This window comes from Pelophylax lessonae, assembly GCF_965119305.1.
Source record: "Pelophylax lessonae genome assembly, chromosome: 13".
Taxonomy (NCBI): domain Eukaryota; kingdom Metazoa; phylum Chordata; class Amphibia; order Anura; family Ranidae; genus Pelophylax; species Pelophylax lessonae.
This window is the reverse complement of record NC_138780.1, coordinates 10,058,507-10,076,851: the sequence shown is the minus strand read 5'-3', so window position 1 is coordinate 10,076,851 and position 18,345 is coordinate 10,058,507. Positions and strand designations below refer to the sequence as shown.

Here is an 18,345-nt window from a genome sequence, read left to right as displayed (position 1 = left end):
AATATGTGGCTTTAGACATGTTATATAAACAGATTTTCTCCTGGTGTTCAGAAGGGCTAAGCAGATGGCCGGTGTGTATGAGGCCTTAAAGGGTGGCCTTTTTTTTAGAATTACGCACCTAAAAATCTTTATCACTTCTTGACACCCCACAGCCTTGGTAACAGAAGTCATATTTGGTTATTGTGAAACCCCTGGCCAGCAAGATAAGAAGCCTTGAAAACAACAGATAGGGGGATGCAGAGGGGATCCGGGACTAGGAGCAGCCTGACCCCTAAGCATGTTCCTGTGCGTTTGACGTCAGCGTTCCTGGAATGGAGGCATCAGACAACCTCCCTTGTGAGGCCCCATACCAGCCATATGAACTGCTATAGTCCGCTGAGTCCTGCTTTGTCATCCTTCTAAACGGGTAAGTTTAACTTTGTTCTACTGTAAGCTACTCTAAGCTATAACAGCCTTTCTCAACCAGGGTTCCGTGGAGTCCTAAGATCCTTCTAGAGGTTGCTGGGGGCCCTTGAGCAGTTACTGAGTGATCTCCTGCCGGAGCACCAATGTAAGAGGCACTACAATGACCATCGGTCTAAAGCACTAAAGCAGGGGTCTTCAAACTATGGCCCTCAAGTTCTTAGTTACTGATTGATCTCCTGCCGGAGCACGAATGTAAGAGGCACTACAATGACCATCGGTCTAAAGCAGGGGTCTTCAAACTATGGCTCTCAAGTTCTTAGTTATTGATTGATCTCGTTCCGGAGCACCAATGTAGGAGGCACTACAATGACCATCGGTCTAAAGCAGGGGTCTTCAAACTATGGCCCTCAAGTTCTTAGTTACTGATTGATCTCTTGCCGGAGCACCAATCTAGGAGGCACTACAATGACCATCGGTCTAAAGCAGGGGTCTTCAAACTATGGCCCTCAAGTTCCCAGTTATTGATTGATCTCCTGCCGGAGCACCAATGTGAGAGGCACTACAATGACCATTGGTCTAAAGCAGGGGTCTTCAAACGATGGCCCTCAAGTTCTTAATTATTGATTGATCTTCTGCCAGAGCACCAATGTAGGAGGCACTACAATGACCATCGGTCTAAAGCAGGGGTCTTCAAACTATGGCCCTCAAGTTCCCAGTTATTGATTGATCTCCTGCCGGAGCACCAATGTGAGAGGCACTACAATGACCATTGGTCTAAAGCAGGGGTCTTCAAACTATGGCTCTCAAGTTCTTAGTTATTGATTGATCTCGTTCCGGAGCACCAATGTAGGAGGCACTACAATGACCATCGGTCTAAAGCAGGGGTCTTCAAACTATGGCCCTCAAGTTCTTAGTTACTGATTGATCTCTTGCCGGAGCACCAATCTAGGAGGCACTACAATGACCATCGGTCTAAAGCAGGGGTCTTCAAACTATGGCTCTCAAGTTCTTAGTTATTGATTGATCTCGTTCCGGAGCACCAATGTAGGAGGCACTACAATGACCATCGGTCTAAAGCAGGGGTCTTCAAACTATGGCCCTCAAGTTCTTAGTTACTGATTGATCTCTTGCCGGAGCACCAATCTAGGAGGCACTACAATGACCATCGGTCTAAAGCAGGGGTCTTCAAACTATGGCCCTCAAGTTCCCAGTTATTGATTGATCTCCTGCCGGAGCACCAATGTGAGAGGCACTACAATGACCATTGGTCTAAAGCAGGGGTCTTCAAACGATGGCCCTCAAGTTCTTAATTATTGATTGATCTTCTGCCAGAGCACCAATGTAAGAGGCACTACAATGACCATCGGTCTAAAGCAGGGGTCTTCAAACTATGGCCCTCAAGTTCTTCAGGAACTACAACTCCAATCATGCCTAGTCGTGTCTGAATGTCAAAGTTTTACAATGCCTCCTGGGACGTGTAGTTCTGCAACAGCTGGAGGGCCATAGTTTGAGGATCTCTGGTCTAAAGGGTCACTATATTGTTACCGTTATTATTACAAATTATAGTTGGTGTTTATTACTGAAAACTATTTTGTTGCACAGAGCAAGGTGGTGTTCAAAAATGATTCTCTCTGGGGGGATTTACTATAAGGCTACATTCACACCTGAGCGTAGCGTTTTTGCGCGGTTTTTTACCGCGATTTTACCGCGATTTTTCCCGCGATTTTACCGCGATTTACAGGCGTTTTTTGTGCAGGCGTTTTTAGATTGAATAGAAACCAATGGAAAACGCCTGTAATCTGCCCAAAAAGAAGCTCATGTACTTTTTTGAGCGTTGGGCGTTTTGCTTACAGCGTCAAAATGCTCAGATGTGAACAGGGGCCATTGAATCGAATAGGATTTGTCTTGTTGGACGTTTTGAGAGCTGATCCTAGAGCAGAAAAACTCCCCAAAAACGCCCCAAAACGCCTCCATGTGAACGGAGCCTAAGTGGGGAGTGCAAAATCCAGGGCAGCTCTGCATAGTAACCAATCAGCTTCCAGATTTTATTGTTAAAAATGAATTGAAAAAGCTGAAGTTAGAAGCTGGTTGGTTACTATGCATAGCTGCACCGGATTCTGTGTACCGCGGTTTTAGTAAATCTCCCCCTCTGGGTGTCATATTCGCTAAATACTGCGCTTTTCTATTTTTCCAGGGCTGGTTCATACCACAATTTTGTGATCCACTTGCATTTGTGCAGAGTTGTATAAAGTACTCGAAACCCATACTTGAGTAAAAGTACAAGTGCTCGATCAAAAAGTGACTTGAGTAGAAGTGGAAGTGCTCGATCAAAAAGTGACTTGAGGAGAAGTACTAAAGTATTCAACATTTTTTGTACTTAAGTATTGCAAGTAGTTTTTTTAAAAATTTTGCTAGTCAAGTACTGAAAGTAAAAGTACAAGTACTGTGTTATGTAGTTATTCAAGAAAGAAGTCAAAAGTTTGAACATCATATTGTTTTTTATTATTTCAAATGCAGCTTTTATTTATACATACAGTAGCATTTATTTTCCTATGCACTGATAATACACATGTTTTGAGCTTCATGAAATCTGCCATCTACTGTTCTGGCAGTGGTAATTTTTATAATAGTAACGAGTAACTATGCAGCACAAAAAAAATATCGGAGTAGAAGTATTGAAATCATCGAAAAAATGTAGTGAAGTAAAAGTGGAAGTAGGAGAAAAAAATTCTACTCCAGGAAAGTACAGATACCGCCTTTCCGTACTTAAGTACAGTAGTGAAGTAGTTCTACTTACTTACTATACATCTCTGCATTTGTGATGCATTTTTAATGTGTTCCATTGTGTTTTTTCCTCTCATTTTTTGCTAAAGTTTCAGATTTTTTCCTCTTTCTTTAATGTGTTCCAACACATTTTTGAGGCATTCCATTGCCTTTTTGAGGCGTTACAGTGCCTTTTTGAGGCGTTACAGTGCCTTTTTGAGGGGTTCCAGCGCCTTTTTTAGTTGTTTTGCCGTGTTCCAGATTGCAGAAAAAAAAATGCAGCATGTTCTGCTTTTGTTGACTGCACTGGTGTGACTTATGCCTTAAAAAGTATTATATTCATCATGTAATGATCATGCTAATGCACCAAAAGCTATAGATGCAATCATTTTTAGTATGAGTTTTCTGAAACCTGCTAATTTTTTTAGTTGATGTGAATGTGTCCTATGTAAAGTGCTGTGTAAATTGAAAGTGCTATATTTATACCTGTAATAAATAATTTTTGCTGAATTTATTTTTATTAAATTTTCACTGACAGAGAAAAAAGTGCAAAAAAAAAAAAAAAAAAAAAGTAAAATACAAAAGCAAAAAGGGGAGAATACAAAAAACAAAACAAAAAAAAACCAGTTTCATTTTCCTTAAACATTATTATTTTTTTGTAAAGTGCTACGTAAATTGACAATGCTACGTAAATTGACAGTGCTATATTTATACCTGTAATAAATCATTTTTGCTGAATTTATTTTTATAAAATTTTCACTGAGAGAAAATAAGTGCAAAAACAAAAAAAAAAAAACAAAAAAGAAGTAAGATACAAAAGCAAAAAGGGGAGAATACAAAAAAAAAAACTGTTTAATTTTCCTTAAACATAATCAGGTATAAAGTCTAGTCATATGTACAGTATTTCTATACATGCCTATATATAATTCCTCCCCGTCCTATATAAATACAGATATCATTATTATTTTCTATGTAAAGTGCAACGTAAATTGACAGTGCTGTATTTATAACTGTAATAAATAATTTTTGCTGAATTTATTTTTATTACATTTTCACTGACAGACAGAGAAAAAAGTGCAAAAACAAACAAACAAAAAAAAGAAGTAAGATACAAAAGCAAAAAGGGGAGAATATAAAAAAAACCCAAAAAAACCAGTTTAATTTTCCTTAAACATAATCATGTATAAATTATGTATAAAGTCTAGTCATATGTACAGTATTTCTATACATGCCTATATATCATTCCTACCTGTCTTATATAAATACTAATATTTTTCCTAAAACTCTATTGGACACCCTTAAAATGAAACAAAACTACAAGAAAAAAATAAGGAAATAGGAAAATAAAAAAAAAAAAACAAAAGAAAAGAAATATACCTGGAATAAATAATAATAATAATAAACATAATACTAATGTTGTTGTTGTTGTTATTATTATTATTATTATTATTAATAATAATAATAATAATAATAATAATAATATAATAACAATAATAATATTAAAAATAATATTAATACTATAATAATAATAATAATAATAATAATAATAATAATAATAAGGTACCTCCAGATTAAAAAGGCTGAGCTACAAAATATATAATTCAACAGAAACACCGATAAGAAATTAGCAAAGGGACTAAATACAGGAATTCGTTTTTTTTTTTTTTATTCCTCAATGCTTTACCTACCACTTGTTCTCCAATAGTTAAGGAACTCCAGATGTGTAGCAGGTGATTCCCACATCAATAGGTTTTAGCAACCACAAAGGCTGACATAACTTCTCCATGCAGCATATTATATCACATCAGTGATTACTCATAGACCAGAATATAGTGCAGGCTTTCCCAACCAGGGTTCCTCCAGAGGTTGCTTGGGATTTCTTCAGTAAAGAGCAACTTCTGCAACTCAGATGAGTAACCACTGACAATAAAGATCTATTTTATAACTCTGTAAGTAGGGCATTCTTCTCACTGACTACCAATGTAAGAAACATTCTTCCCACTGACCACCAATGTAAGGAGGATTCTTCCCACTGACCACCAATGTAAGGGACATTCTTCCCACTGACCACCAATGTAAGGGACATTCTTCCCACTGACCACCAATGTAAGGGACATTCTCCCCACTGACCACCAATGTAAGGAGCATTCTTCCCACTGACCACCAATGTAAGGAGCGTTCTTTCCACTGACCACCAATGTAAGGGACATTCTTCCCACTGACCACCAATGTAAGGGACATTCTTCCCACTGACCACCAATGTAAGGGACATTCTTCCCACTGACCCCCAATGTAAGGAGCATTCTTCCCACTGGCTACCAATGTAAGGGACATTCTCCCCACTGACCACCAATGTAAGGGACATTCTTCCCACTGACCACCAATGTAAGGAGCGTTCTTCCCACTGACCACCAATGTAAGGAGCATTCTTCCCACTGGCTACCAATGTAAGGAGCATTCTTCCCACTGACCACCAATGTAAGGAGCATTCTTCCCACTGACCACCAATGTGAGGGGCATTCTTCCCACTGACCACCAATGTAAGGAGCATTCTTCCCACTGACCACCAATGGGGACCGGTGATCGTCTGCTTTATGCACACCCTTTAGTGTCCTGTTACTTCACTCAGGAGACCGGGCTGCAGCTACCGCACATTTCATCTGGAGATCCCCGCAAGACCATAACTTGATGCCTATATGTCGTGATTCACATGTGAGTGTAAAATCTACTTCTTATTAAAGTAATATCTTGAACGTATTACACCATGCGAGGTCTCTTTTTCCTACATGTGACATGACTATATGTCCCCACGAGAGGATATTGTTTGATGGTACTAAGGCAGCTCTTTGCTGGAGGTGATCCTTTACATGTACAAGAATCGAGGAGTGCTGTGGAGTGTGAGGAGCCCTTGTTGCAAGCGCTATATGATCTCTGTCATGGGGATCATATAAGTCTGGTAAGAGGCTATTACTTTGGGTGTTTTGGTGAAGGTCACATCTATTCAACACACTACCTGAGCTTCCTGTTGGACGTTTTTCCTCTCCACGGACTCTTCTTTCACTGTTTTTCTAGTGTACATTGATATATTGTGACACTATGTATCTAATATAGATTGCTCATTTTTTTGTGTTTTCCACCAAGCGCTGCATACTCTTGTTTTCATTCTACTGGGTTGAGGTACAACAACTTTCTTATGCCAGCAGCTGGTAATATCAAAACACTATTTTTCTTTGATCTAGCGCAGTATATACCTGTTTTTTTCACCAATGTAAAGCCTCGTACACATGCAACGAATTTCCGCCGACCGGTCGTCCGTCTTTTGTCCAGAGTGGTGTCTGTTGGTTGGAATGTGCTCTAGACTGCACACGAATTTTCCCGCACGACAGAATTATACTTCAGAAGTGATGTCATGTGTTGGATTGCTTTCTATATGTTCTTTCTTCTCTGAGCATGCCTAGTCTTGCGCATTAGATTTTTCCCCATCGAAATCTGTACTAATGAGACGAAAATCGGACGGGTATTGACGGTCGACAAAAATTTTATAGCCTGCACGCCAGAATTTTTTTGGCCGAAAAGTCGGAGTCGGGTGTCCGGAAGCACCATACTAACAAGCCGAAAATAAGCAGATCGGTCGTCGGACGAAAATTCCCGGCCAAATTTCCACTCGTGTGTACGGGCCTTTAGGAACATTCTTCCCCCTGACCACCAATGTAAGTGACATTCTTCCCACTGACCACCAATGTAAGGGACATTCATCCACTGACCACCAATGTAAGGAACATTCTTCCCACTGACCACCAATGTAAGGAGGATTCTTCCCACTGACCTCCAATGTAAGGGGCATTCTTCCCACTGAGCACCAATGTAAGGAGCATTCTTCCCACTGACCACCAATGTAAGGAGCATTCTTCCCACTGACCACCAATGTAAGGAGGATTCTTCCCACTGACCACCAATGTAAGGAGGATTCTTCCCACTGACCACCAATGTAAGAGACACTTTTCTAACTGACCACCAATGTAAGGAACATTCTTTCTATTGACCGTCACACTAATGGGTACCATTGGCTGTCCATATATATATATCAGGTTTCCTAAGCATGAAAAGTTATTTCAAGGGTTGATGTCCTTTTTTCCCACCAACAGAGCTTTCTTTTGGTGGTATTTGATCACCTGTGCAATTTTTTTTTGCACTATAAACAAAAAAAGAGCGACAATTTTGAAAAAAACAAAAAAAAACAATATTTTTCAAATTTTGCTATATTACATTCTCAAAAAAAAAAAAAATTTAAAAATCAAAATTTTTTAACATTTTAGGCCAATTTGTTTTCTGCTACATATTTTTGGTAAAAAAAAAAATCGCAATAAGCGTATCTTGATTGGTTTGTGCAAAAGTTATCGCGTCTACTAACTACGGGAAAGATTTATGTCATTTTTATTGTTTTTTTATTTTTTACTAGTAATGGCGGCGATCTGCGATTTTTAGCAGGACCGCGACATTGCGGCGGACAGATCGGACCCCTAACTGACAATTTTTGACACTTTTGGGGGGACCAGTGACATTACTACAGTAATCAGTGCTAAAAATATGCACTGTCACTGTACTAATGACACTGGCAGGGAAGGGGTTAACCCTGTGGGTGATCAAGGAGTTAAATGTGAGCCTGGGGGAGTGATTCTAACTGTGGGGGGGGGGGGCGTGGCTTGTGAAATGACCATAGAGACATGTGGTCCTATATAGCAGGATCACAGGAGCTCTGTGATCATTCCAGGGAGAAGAACGGTCGGATGTGACAGCCGACCATCCTTCTCTCTCAGCGGGGAACGATCGCGGGTGTAAGGGGGCAATCGGAGTTGTCTGCCCCGTGCATCGAAGTCCTCGCTGCCGAGTGGGGGCGGGAGCGCGCCGCCAGCGGGGCGCGCTTGTCCCCTAGCTGCAGGCGTGCGACCAACGTAGGTTTACATCGGTTTGCGCAGGAGGGCTGCACTGCCGCAGTAAAAAGGCGGCGGGCGGTAAGGAAGAGGTTAAACTTCTAAACCTTCCTAAACTTCTTCAAATTTTTACCAAAAACTAAAAACAAAAAAAAAAAATGTAAAACACAATATCAACAGAAAATTACTTTATGAGAAAAACCCAGCCCTTCCTTCCTTCCTTCCTTCTGTGGTCAAGAAGAAAGGAAGAAATACAGCTCACCCTTCACTATCTCATATCTGCTGCATCTTGCACCGCATCGCTCTATCACTACATCACAGAACTTCTCCATAGCACAGAACTCCTCCATGGCTTCCATCTATCATCCATGGTAACTTATCCTGAAGAACAAAGGGAATGGCACTGGACTTTGGTAACTGTAAGCCAGGGTCGGCCCTATCATGGGTCTAGCTGGGTCCATTGGACCCGGGCAGCACTTGGAGAAAGGCGGCAGATTGACGGCCAAGATTATTTTCCAGCAGTGTCGATAATCTTTGTGTGTCATCAGTTTGCGGTGCGTTACGGGCGACATTTCCCCATCTCGTACTGCCGTCTGTAGTAAAAACTGATGAGTATGAGGAAGCAGAGCGTCTTCTCCGGGGGAACGTCCCTCGCGTGATCGTGGTGTGCACAACGATGTCAGATATCAGCGCACTCCATCTCACGCAAGGCAGACTGGATCTTCTAGGGCGGTGGGCACAGCAGACACAGGAGTGACAGGAGGACTGAGGACAGACAGTGAGTGTTTGGTGGACCCGTCCGGTGGTGAGTTATGGAAGAAGATAACAGTATATATAATGTTTTTAAAATTGTATATTTAGTAAAGTAAATACTGTTTTTTTTTGGGGGGGGAGTTTGTCCCTATACTCCAATAAGCAGCCCCTTAGCCCCCCCACAAAGCAGCCCTTAACCCCCCATAAAGCAGCCCCTTAACCCCCTCACAATGCAGCCCCTTAACCACCAACAAAGCAGCCCCTAACCCCCTACAATGCAGCCCCTAACCCCCCCCCACAAAGCAGCCCCTTAACCCCCCAAAAAGTACCCCCTTAACCCCCCCACAAAGCAGCCCCTTAACCCTCCTACAATGCAAGCCCATAACCCCCCTCAATGCAGCCCCTAACCCCCCACAAAGCGGCCACTTAACCCCCCACAAAGCAACCCCTTAACCCCCCAAAAAGCAGCCCCTTAACCCTCCACAATGCAGCCCCTTAACCCCCCCACAAAGCAGCCCCTTAACCCCCCCACAATGCAGTTCCTTAACCCCCCACAAAACAATCCCTTAACCCCCCCACAATGCAGCCCCTTAACCCCCCTACAATGCAGCCCCTTAACCCCCCCCACAAAGCAGCCCCCTAACCCCCCCCACAATGCAGTCACTTAACACCCACAATGCCGCCCCTTAACCACCCACAAAGCAGCCCCTCAACCCCCCCCCCACAAAGCAGCCCCTTAACCCCCCTACAATGCAGCCCCTTAACCCCCCACAAAGCAGCCCATTAACCTCCCACAAAGCAGCCACTTAACCCCCCACAAAGCAACCCCTTAACCCCTCCACAAAGCAGCCTCTTAACCCCCCATGCGGCAGACCCTTACCCCCCACAATGCAGCCCCTTAATCCTCAACAATGCAGCCCCTTATACCCTCCACAATGCAGCCCCTTAACCCCCCGCAAAGAAGCCCCTTAACCCCCCCACAAAGCAGCCACCTAACCCCCCGCAATGCAGCCCCTTAACCCCCCCCCCCCACAAAGCAGCCCCTTAACCCCCCACAATGCAGCCCCTTAACCCACCACCATCCAGCCTCCTTAACACCCCACAATGCAGTCCCTTAACCCCCTACAATGCAGCCCCTTAACCCCCTTCCCCACAAAGCAGCCACATAACCCCCCACAAAGCAACCCCTTAACCCCCCAATGCAACCCCTTAACCCCCCCTACAATGCAGCCCCCTTAACCCCCCCACAAAGCTGCTCCTTTTCCCCTCTCAATGCTGCCCCTAACCCCCCCACAATGCAGCCCCTTAACCCCCCACCCCCACAAAGCAGCCCCTTAACCCCCCACAATGTAGCACCTTAACCCCCCCCCCCCATCCAGACCCCCTTAACATCCCACAATGCAGCCCCTTAACCCCCTACAATGCAGCCCCTTACCCCCCTCCCCTCACAAAGCAGCCCCTTAACCCCCCCTCCCACAATGCAGCCCATGCATAGAATTGAACATAATGGAATGTCATATCATTTTGCATATAGACAAGGTGATGTTGCATGTAAATCTGACTTCCTAATAAATTTAATTTTAGTTTTAATTATCATGATATAAAATACTGGATGTGGGGGCCTTTTGGTGGGCATGATATATATATATATATTTTTTTTTTTTGGGGGGGGGCAGCATTTCATTCTTGGACCCAGGCGGCACAATGTCTTGGGCCAGCCCTCCTGCTGTAGGCACATGTTCATGGAAACTCTCCATCAATGTTCTACACGGGTAATGTTAGTTTATTATAATACTTGTACATTATTGAATTGTTCTTTGTTTTTCAGTAAAGATCCTTGTAACCGGTGACATCAAAGATGGACCAACCATCAGAAGACAATGATGAAGGTCAGTTTACCCACCATCCAATACCGTATACCTCTGTATTTACTAAAGGAGTGCTAAGCCTTGCAAAATCCTTTTTTTTTTGTGTTATATGGTGCTAAGGTGCATAGGCGTGCACAGCCTATTAAATTAGGGTGTGCACCCCAAAGCTCAACTCAAACACACGTGTTTGTGTGTGTCTACATATATATGACCCTAGCACATTTATCTCCCTGCCTCCACATTGAAAGGCAAGTACCTAAAGACTTCTCTTATGGCAGAGCCAGTAAGAGAGAGATTTTTCCCATCTTCCTGCCAGCACAAAAAGTGATAATGTTAATGTACATGGGGTGATTAGGGTGTGCCCAGGAACACCTGGCACACCCTGTGCGCACGCCTATGCTAAGGTGTAGCCATCATCCCAAAAATATAGCACAAGGAATACCCTCTAATCCACTAAGGGAGGGGACTACCTCAGAATACACGATAATACAATAAAATAAAAATATTCATATATTTATATACAAAAGATATAAAACCAAACGCGGCTTAAATATAATAGATTGCACATATAATTCATAGCGTAACCCAGGGGCGTAACTACAGGGGTTGCAATTGCAACCGGGCCCCATGTACACCTGGATAGGAGGGGCAGCAGGGGCAGCATGTAGAGAAATCACTGTCCTCCTTTTCCACCTGTAGCTGCAGGAGGAAAATGGAGGAGATTGGTTCCTCTTTATGCTGCCCCCACCACTCCTCCTATCCAGTTCACTTGTGTTCTGCTGTCTCTGGACCCCTATGTGCTCCCCTGGTCCCCCCCCCCCACTTTGCTGCCCCCCCCACTTTGCTGCCGACTTCCTCCCTCCCCTCTCCTGCCAGCTGCAGGAAGGGGTCGGTAAATATGTAATTTACCAGCTCCTTCCTTTTCTGAATGGACAGAGTCATAGTCAGTGACATTGTAAAAAAATAAAATAAAATGATAAAAAAATAATACAATTAAAATACCAAAAAATAAAAACTACTGACACTAGTGGGTGAACTTCCAGGATCGCAAAGGTCAAACTTGCAACTGGGCCCTGGCATTCCACCACCCTGGGGAGGCCCCAAGATGGCAGGAAGGGGCCCACTGCAGAACTTGTGAAAGGTTCCCTTTCCTCCCTAGACCTCGGTCACTGTGAAATAGTCTATTTTAGTATATAAGGTGAGTTTACTGCTAAAATCAGTCTGAAATTCAAGAGTTGTGTGGGTGTAAGAAGATGTCTGCTGCTGCTTCGTGTTCTGTCACATTAGGAAAGCTTTTGGAACGCATAGCACCCATGTTGGAACGCATGGCGCATGCGCAGAACGTTTTCTCATCCGAATGTCACTTCCGAACATTGGCATCTGCCGGAGGACATCGTAGGGACAAGGTAAGTTTCACTACAGGGTAATCCCAAGTGTGGCTAGGAGTTACCGCTTTTGGTACCGAAAATGAATCCCAAACCACACTCTGGATTACCGCCAGGAAGGTTAAAAGTAGATCTATACACTAATATTGATATCGTCCGCGTTCATATGGGTCCGTTTTGACATGTGATTTGACATGTCAAATCGCATGTCAAATCAGAGTCAATTGCCGGCAAGGGCACCGTCCTAATTGGTGCGACACTGACTTTGCTGCGCTGCACTGATTCCCAAAAGTAGTTTATGTACTACTTTTGGTGACTTCCGGGGCCGATTTCAATAGAAATCTGTGCAGGAACCGGCACACATGTCTGTAAAATTACCCCCGAAGTCGGACTGAAAATGCCGGTTTGAAATCGTGGGAGTTCAACTGAACTCGCACAATTTTTATCTGGCCTCAGTGTGAACCTGGGCTCCGTGTAGTTTGATAAAACACTGCCATTCTCATTACCTTGCCATCACCTTCCTGTGCGATAATAATCATCTCTGCTTCCTTCCTCTTTCCAGTAGTGATCGTTTGCAAAACCACAAATACGTCTTCATGAACCATGAAGTTAGAGTTCAGCTACAACTAGGGGTTACGGTTTTGGCATGTGGTTTCTTTGAGGTGCTCAAAATGCAGCATTCATTTGTTTCTAACCATTTGTTTGTGGAGCTTTTATTCGCACAGCACGTTGCGTCATTTCAAAGAAATATAAAAAAAATAATAATTGAAGAAAAGTGTGCATCTAAACCCCCTCACATTATATCATTCACAACCAATGCACTCTTCTAACCCCCATATATAAAATTTAGGCATACACCAGTTAGGCTTATTATCTCTGATTACAACTCTCCTGCCACTGGGCCATTTTTACGTTGCTATATCTTGATCTTTTATCTTTTCTTTTACGCCATATCTTTATTTTTTAGACTACTGCATCTTACATGGCTGGAGTATCTTAATCCTTGTAGTAAAACGCAAGCTTGCGCTCTATGTCTCTAGTAAATTGGGGCCCAAAAATCAGATTTAACCACTTCAATACCGGGCACTTTGACCCCCTTCTTGCCCAGGCCAATTTTCAGTTTGTCATACTTTGAATGACAATTGCGTGGTCATGCAACGCTGTACCCAAATTACATTTGTATCATTTTTTTTTACGAAAAAGAGATTTCTTTTGGTGGTATTTAATCACCACTGGGTTTTTTATTTTTAGCTAAACAAATTAAAAAATAATTGTTGCTAAAAAAAAGTTTTTCTTCCTTTTTGTTTTGTAAATAGGTATATTTTCTCTTTCACTGATGAGCACTGATGAGGTGGTACTGATGGGCACTGATCAGGAGGCACTAATATGCAGCACTGATGGGCACTGATAGGTGGCACTGATTGGCACTGATCAGGAGGCACTAATATGCAGCACTGATGGGCACTGATAGACGACACTAATTGGTACTGATAGGTGGCACAGATGGGCACTAATAGGCAGCAATGATGGACACTGATAGGCAGTAATGATGGGCACTGATATGCGGCACTAATTGGCACTGATAGGTGGCACAGATGGGCATTAATAGGCGGCAATAATGGGCACTGATAGGTATCATGGATGGGCACTAATAGGTGGCAATGATGGGCTCTGATTGGCATCACAGATAGGCACTTTTGAGCTCATCACAGATGGGCACTGGTGGGCAGACAGGTGGGCATCACTGATGGGGACTGCACTGATAATCACTGCACTGATTATCAGTGCAGATAATCCCCCCGTCCCCCCGTCAGGAGAGCCGCTTATCGACTCATGTCGATAACTGGCACTTCCTAGTAATGCCATGCCATGATCACCTGTGATTGGACACAGCTGATTACGTGGTAAAGAGCCTACATCATGGGCTCTTCACCGAGATCGTGTGCGACACACCACACCACACTACTAATTGCTGCGATGCGTGCCCCCTGGGGGGGGGGGGGGGGTATGAGCAGCTTGTCCTTCTGGACGTCATATGACGTGCAGTCAGGATAATGAAACCACCGCCTGGCCGTCATTTTGCTATATATTCTGGGCGGGATGTGGTTAAAACTTTCCTGCTGCTGGCTAATTTTTAACTGCTGCATCTCCTATGGACTCTTAATTCTTGTAGTACAAGACCTGCATGTACTCTTTGTCTCCAGTACATTTTGGCCTATTTTTTTTTTTTTTTTTGTGATTTAAAAATGTCCTGCTGCTGGACAGTTTTATCTTCAGCTGTCTCTTAGTATCCTAATGAATGTCTATATGCCCTCGCTCCCTTGTGTCAGCTGCACACCCTTCCTCTGGACCGTCTTCCTGAGAGTGATTATTTCTGGATAATATGTGATAGTATGGCTGCTCACCATACTGAACCAATGTGACTGGCAGGGTGACAACACAGAAGCCCAGTTGGGAGACAGTTGTCACCCCAGAACAGGAAGTCCCTGAACAAGGAACTTCATGTCAAAATCACGAAAATTTTATTTTAATGAAAGTTGCACATTTAAAAAGTTTAAAAAACAAAGTCACTTTTGACACTTTTGGGGGGGACCAGTGATATTACTACAGTAATCTGTGCTAAAATTATGCACTGTTACTGTAATAATGACAATGGCAGGGAAGGGGTTAACCTAGGGGCGATCAAAGGGTTGAATGTGTCTTTGGGGTTGATTTGCTAAAGGCACATGGGCTGTTTACTTTGCAAGGAAAGTTTCCCCAGAGGTTAGTGAATAGGGTGAAGCTTTGCTGAATTCCATCATCCAATCATGTGCCAGCCAAAAGTATGCTTTTTTATTTTCCTTGTAGGTTTTTGGTAATCTTTGCAAAGTGCAACTTCACCACATTCACTAAGCTCTGGGGCAAAGTCCATTTCAAAGTGTAAACCAGCCCCCTTGTCTCTAGTACATTTCAGCTTATTCTATTTCATCAAAAATGTTCAGGTTTACTACCTAATATTTTAACCTGATCCTTATCCAGGCATGAAGCCTGGGTGGCCAGGCAAAAAGGGCAGCCCCTCCCCTTCTGCAACATTAGGTGGGTACCTCAGAATGAGGGGGGTGGTGCTGAAAAAGCTGAAAAAGCAATATTGAGGTACAAGGGTCTCTTCCCCATCTCCGATTGCCCAAGAAGGAGGTGGGGGTAATATCTCGTATTTTTTTGTGGAATCTTGAAGCTCTATATATTCCTTATGCCATTTACCCCAGTGTTCATTCTCCTGTTAGGGAGCTTCCAGATTCCACTATAAATTCCCCCATATTTTCCCCTTTTGGGGTACAGGAGGTGGGAAAGAGGCCCTTATCCCCTCACAAGCCTCCATCCTTTCAATGGGGGGTGTGCACTCGTCCAAGCATCCAGGTTGCACGCTTTGATAAGGGTCTGGTGGGAATATTAAGGGGAACCTCACATAATTTTCCCTTATAACACCGTGTACAGCTTGAAGGCATTCCCTAAGCAAGTTATTTTATGGATTTGTGTGTTTCTAATGTTTCATATTTCGCATTAAAAGACCCTCACTGGGTTGCACAGTAATTTGTAAAATTCTTTTGGATTGGTACCCGTCCTTCATGGCAGTGCCCAGCTTTCCATGGCTTTTTTTACAATAGTTTGTCTATTATTTATAAATGTTGCCAAAATTTACTGACAGGATTCACCGTCCAATGGGGTTTGCTAAAAAATGTGGGTTCTGGAATTTTAGGCAGGATTTGTGGAACCCTTGAGAAGCCAAACTTGGGTAGATTTACTCATCCCTACCTATAACCACCAGCCCTACATGTCCTCATCAAGGACTGGTGATACCTTTGTTTTAGATCTACAGTATTCTATTTCTCTTCGTAACTTCATATTGTGCTTCACAGATAACCTCAAGAAGTTCAGTCAAAAACTTAATGGTTATGAAATGCATGAACTGCGGATGATGTATGAATATTTCAGAGAGGATCTGATCTACATTGTCCAGATCGTGAACACTTACAGCTTCCTGGCAGAGTTGAAATCTCGAAATGTTCCAAATGTAGAGGTATGAATATGTAATCTAAAGTGCAGTCATTCTAATCTATTAAAGTGTGTGTAATCCCAAAATCTATTTTTCGATGTCTTGTAGTGTATAGTTTTTTTTTTTAAAGCAAATTCTGTACTGTGAATCAATTGCAAAGTTTCTTACCTGTTGATTTGGGCAGTAACAGCACATTCTGTCCCAGGCTAAGCCGTTTCCTTTCAATTAGCAGAAGCATTGTCAGCCTGCCATTTGCATTCCTTCAGTTGGCTGATAGGCCAGCTGAAGGAGCTACCTTTTAGGTCTATCCGATAGGCCAACTGAAGGAGCTACCTAACCTAACAGGGCTATCTGTTAAGCAAACCAAAGGAGCTGCCTACCAGGTCTATCAGATCGGCAAACCAAATCATACCAGGTCTATCAGATCGGCAAACCAAAGGGGCTGCCTACCAGGTCTATCAGATCGGCAAACCAAAGGGGCTGCCTACCAGGTCTATCAGATCGGCAAACCAAAGGGGCTGCCTACCAGATCTATCAGATAGGCCAACTGAAGGAGCTACCTTTTAGGTCTATCCGATAGGCCAACTGAAGGAGCTACCTAACCTAACAGGTCTATCTGTTAAGCAAACCAAAGGAGCTGCCTACCAGGTCTATCAGATCGGCAAACCAAATGGGCTGCCTACCAGGTCTATCAGATAGGCCAACTGAAGGAGCTGCCTTTTAGGTCTATCAGGTATGCCAACTGAAGGAGCTTCATGGTTGGACAATGCTGTTGCTAATTTTAAGATAGGGGTTTCGTGTTTTTTTTTTTATACTTTAATAAAAACTGGTGATGACACCCCTTGTGCAACCCCAAGGTCAGAATTTTGAAAGAATTGTCTTAATTTCATTATGTAGACCTAGTGTCAGGATGGCAGGTGGAGCCTGACTAACAGAGAGAACTCTCACCTGATGAAAGGCCGCAGTAGCAGAGCTAGATGCCGGATGGACACTAAGGTAAGGACTCTGATAAGGACACAGGTCCACCTGAGGTGCGGAGTCTAAGTGTTAGCTGGTTTTCACCAGAGCCCCTAGTGGTGCGGATGGACTACGCTGCAAGCTATCACCAGGTCGCGGTCCCCAGAATCACCCAGCCAGGCAGAGTGCAGGTTCCAGTCCAGAAGCGGAGAAGCAGACAAGGGATAACCAAAAGACTAGTCAGACGAGCCAAAGGTCAGGGCGGGCAGCAAGTAGCAAGGTCAAGAGGAAGCCTGGTCAAATAATCAGGAACAACAGGAACACAGGAACACAGGATCACAAGGAAGAGCTGAAGATAACACAGCAATTACCTGGAGTGACTGCTGTGTTTAAATAGGCCATTTTGGCGCCAATCTAGTAGCCTCAAACTATTCTAAGGTAGCCTCAAACTATTCCAAAGTAGCCTCGGACTATTCCAAGGTAGCCTCGGACTATTCCAAGGTGACCTCGGACTATTCCAAGGTAGCCTCGATCTATTGCAAGGTAGCCTCGTTCTATTGCAAGGTAGCCTCGAGCTATTGTAAGGTAGCCTCAAGCTATTCTAAGGTAGCCTCTAGCTATTCAAGATGCCTCTTCGTACGCGCATGCACATAGGCATTCGCCGGTTTGCAGGGCCAGTGCGCCTGCGCATGGCAGTGGATCCCTGACACCTAGAGACCTAGGTACTAGAGAAGATAATTCTGGTGTGATCTTAATTTGTGTTTGATCTCCTGCTGCATACTCTAGGTCTTTGGCCTATCACCACATTTGCCATGTCTGGCAAGTGGATGTTTTCCTATGTAAAAATACCAGCAGAGACTTACAACATTAACTAAATTGTAGATAAATGGTGACTTGTATCAATGGCTTAATGTTAAGTACAAATGGACAATCTATGGTGGTGTACTGCTAAAATACAGCAGCTTTTGGTCACCTATACTATTCATTAAAACAACTCTAGCACTTTACCCAGTAGGACAAAAGTGACAGGTTCTCCTGTAAGAACAATTTCTGCTCCCGCTAATAATACCCACTTCCTTCATGCCCCCAGCTAATCCAATTGGAAGTCCTAACCCTGTAAAAGCTTTGCGTCAGATGGTGATAGAGCTTACACAGAGTTAACTATTTCCTCCACCTCATCAGGTGACAGAGTTCAGGCCCAGCCACTGGCTGCTCTGACGTCAGTGGCGTAGCGTGGGGGGTGCAGGGGG

At 43.4% G+C, this 18,345-nt stretch overlaps 1 protein-coding gene across 4 annotated transcripts in view; it reads left to right on the top strand.

Annotated features, from left to right (window-relative positions):
- The first annotated feature begins 338 nt into the window (after positions 1 to 338).
- Positions 339 to 18,345, top strand: part of LOC309543146 (NACHT, LRR and PYD domains-containing protein 12-like) — a 35,186-nt gene continuing 17,179 nt past the window's right edge. For 2 of the 4 annotated variants that reach the window (XM_082242527.1, XM_082242530.1), the window contains exons 1-3: positions 339 to 406; positions 10,681 to 10,741; positions 16,002 to 16,162. In XM_082242527.1, coding sequence (XP_082098653.1) covers positions 10,711 to 10,741; positions 16,002 to 16,162 — 192 coding nt within the window. In that variant the 5' untranslated portion in view covers positions 339 to 406; positions 10,681 to 10,710. Of the gene's footprint in view, positions 407 to 438; positions 551 to 1,613; positions 1,648 to 10,680; positions 10,742 to 16,001; positions 16,163 to 18,345 lie in introns of those variants that run through there. The other 2 variants (XM_082242528.1, XM_082242529.1) reach the window with 2 other exon arrangements.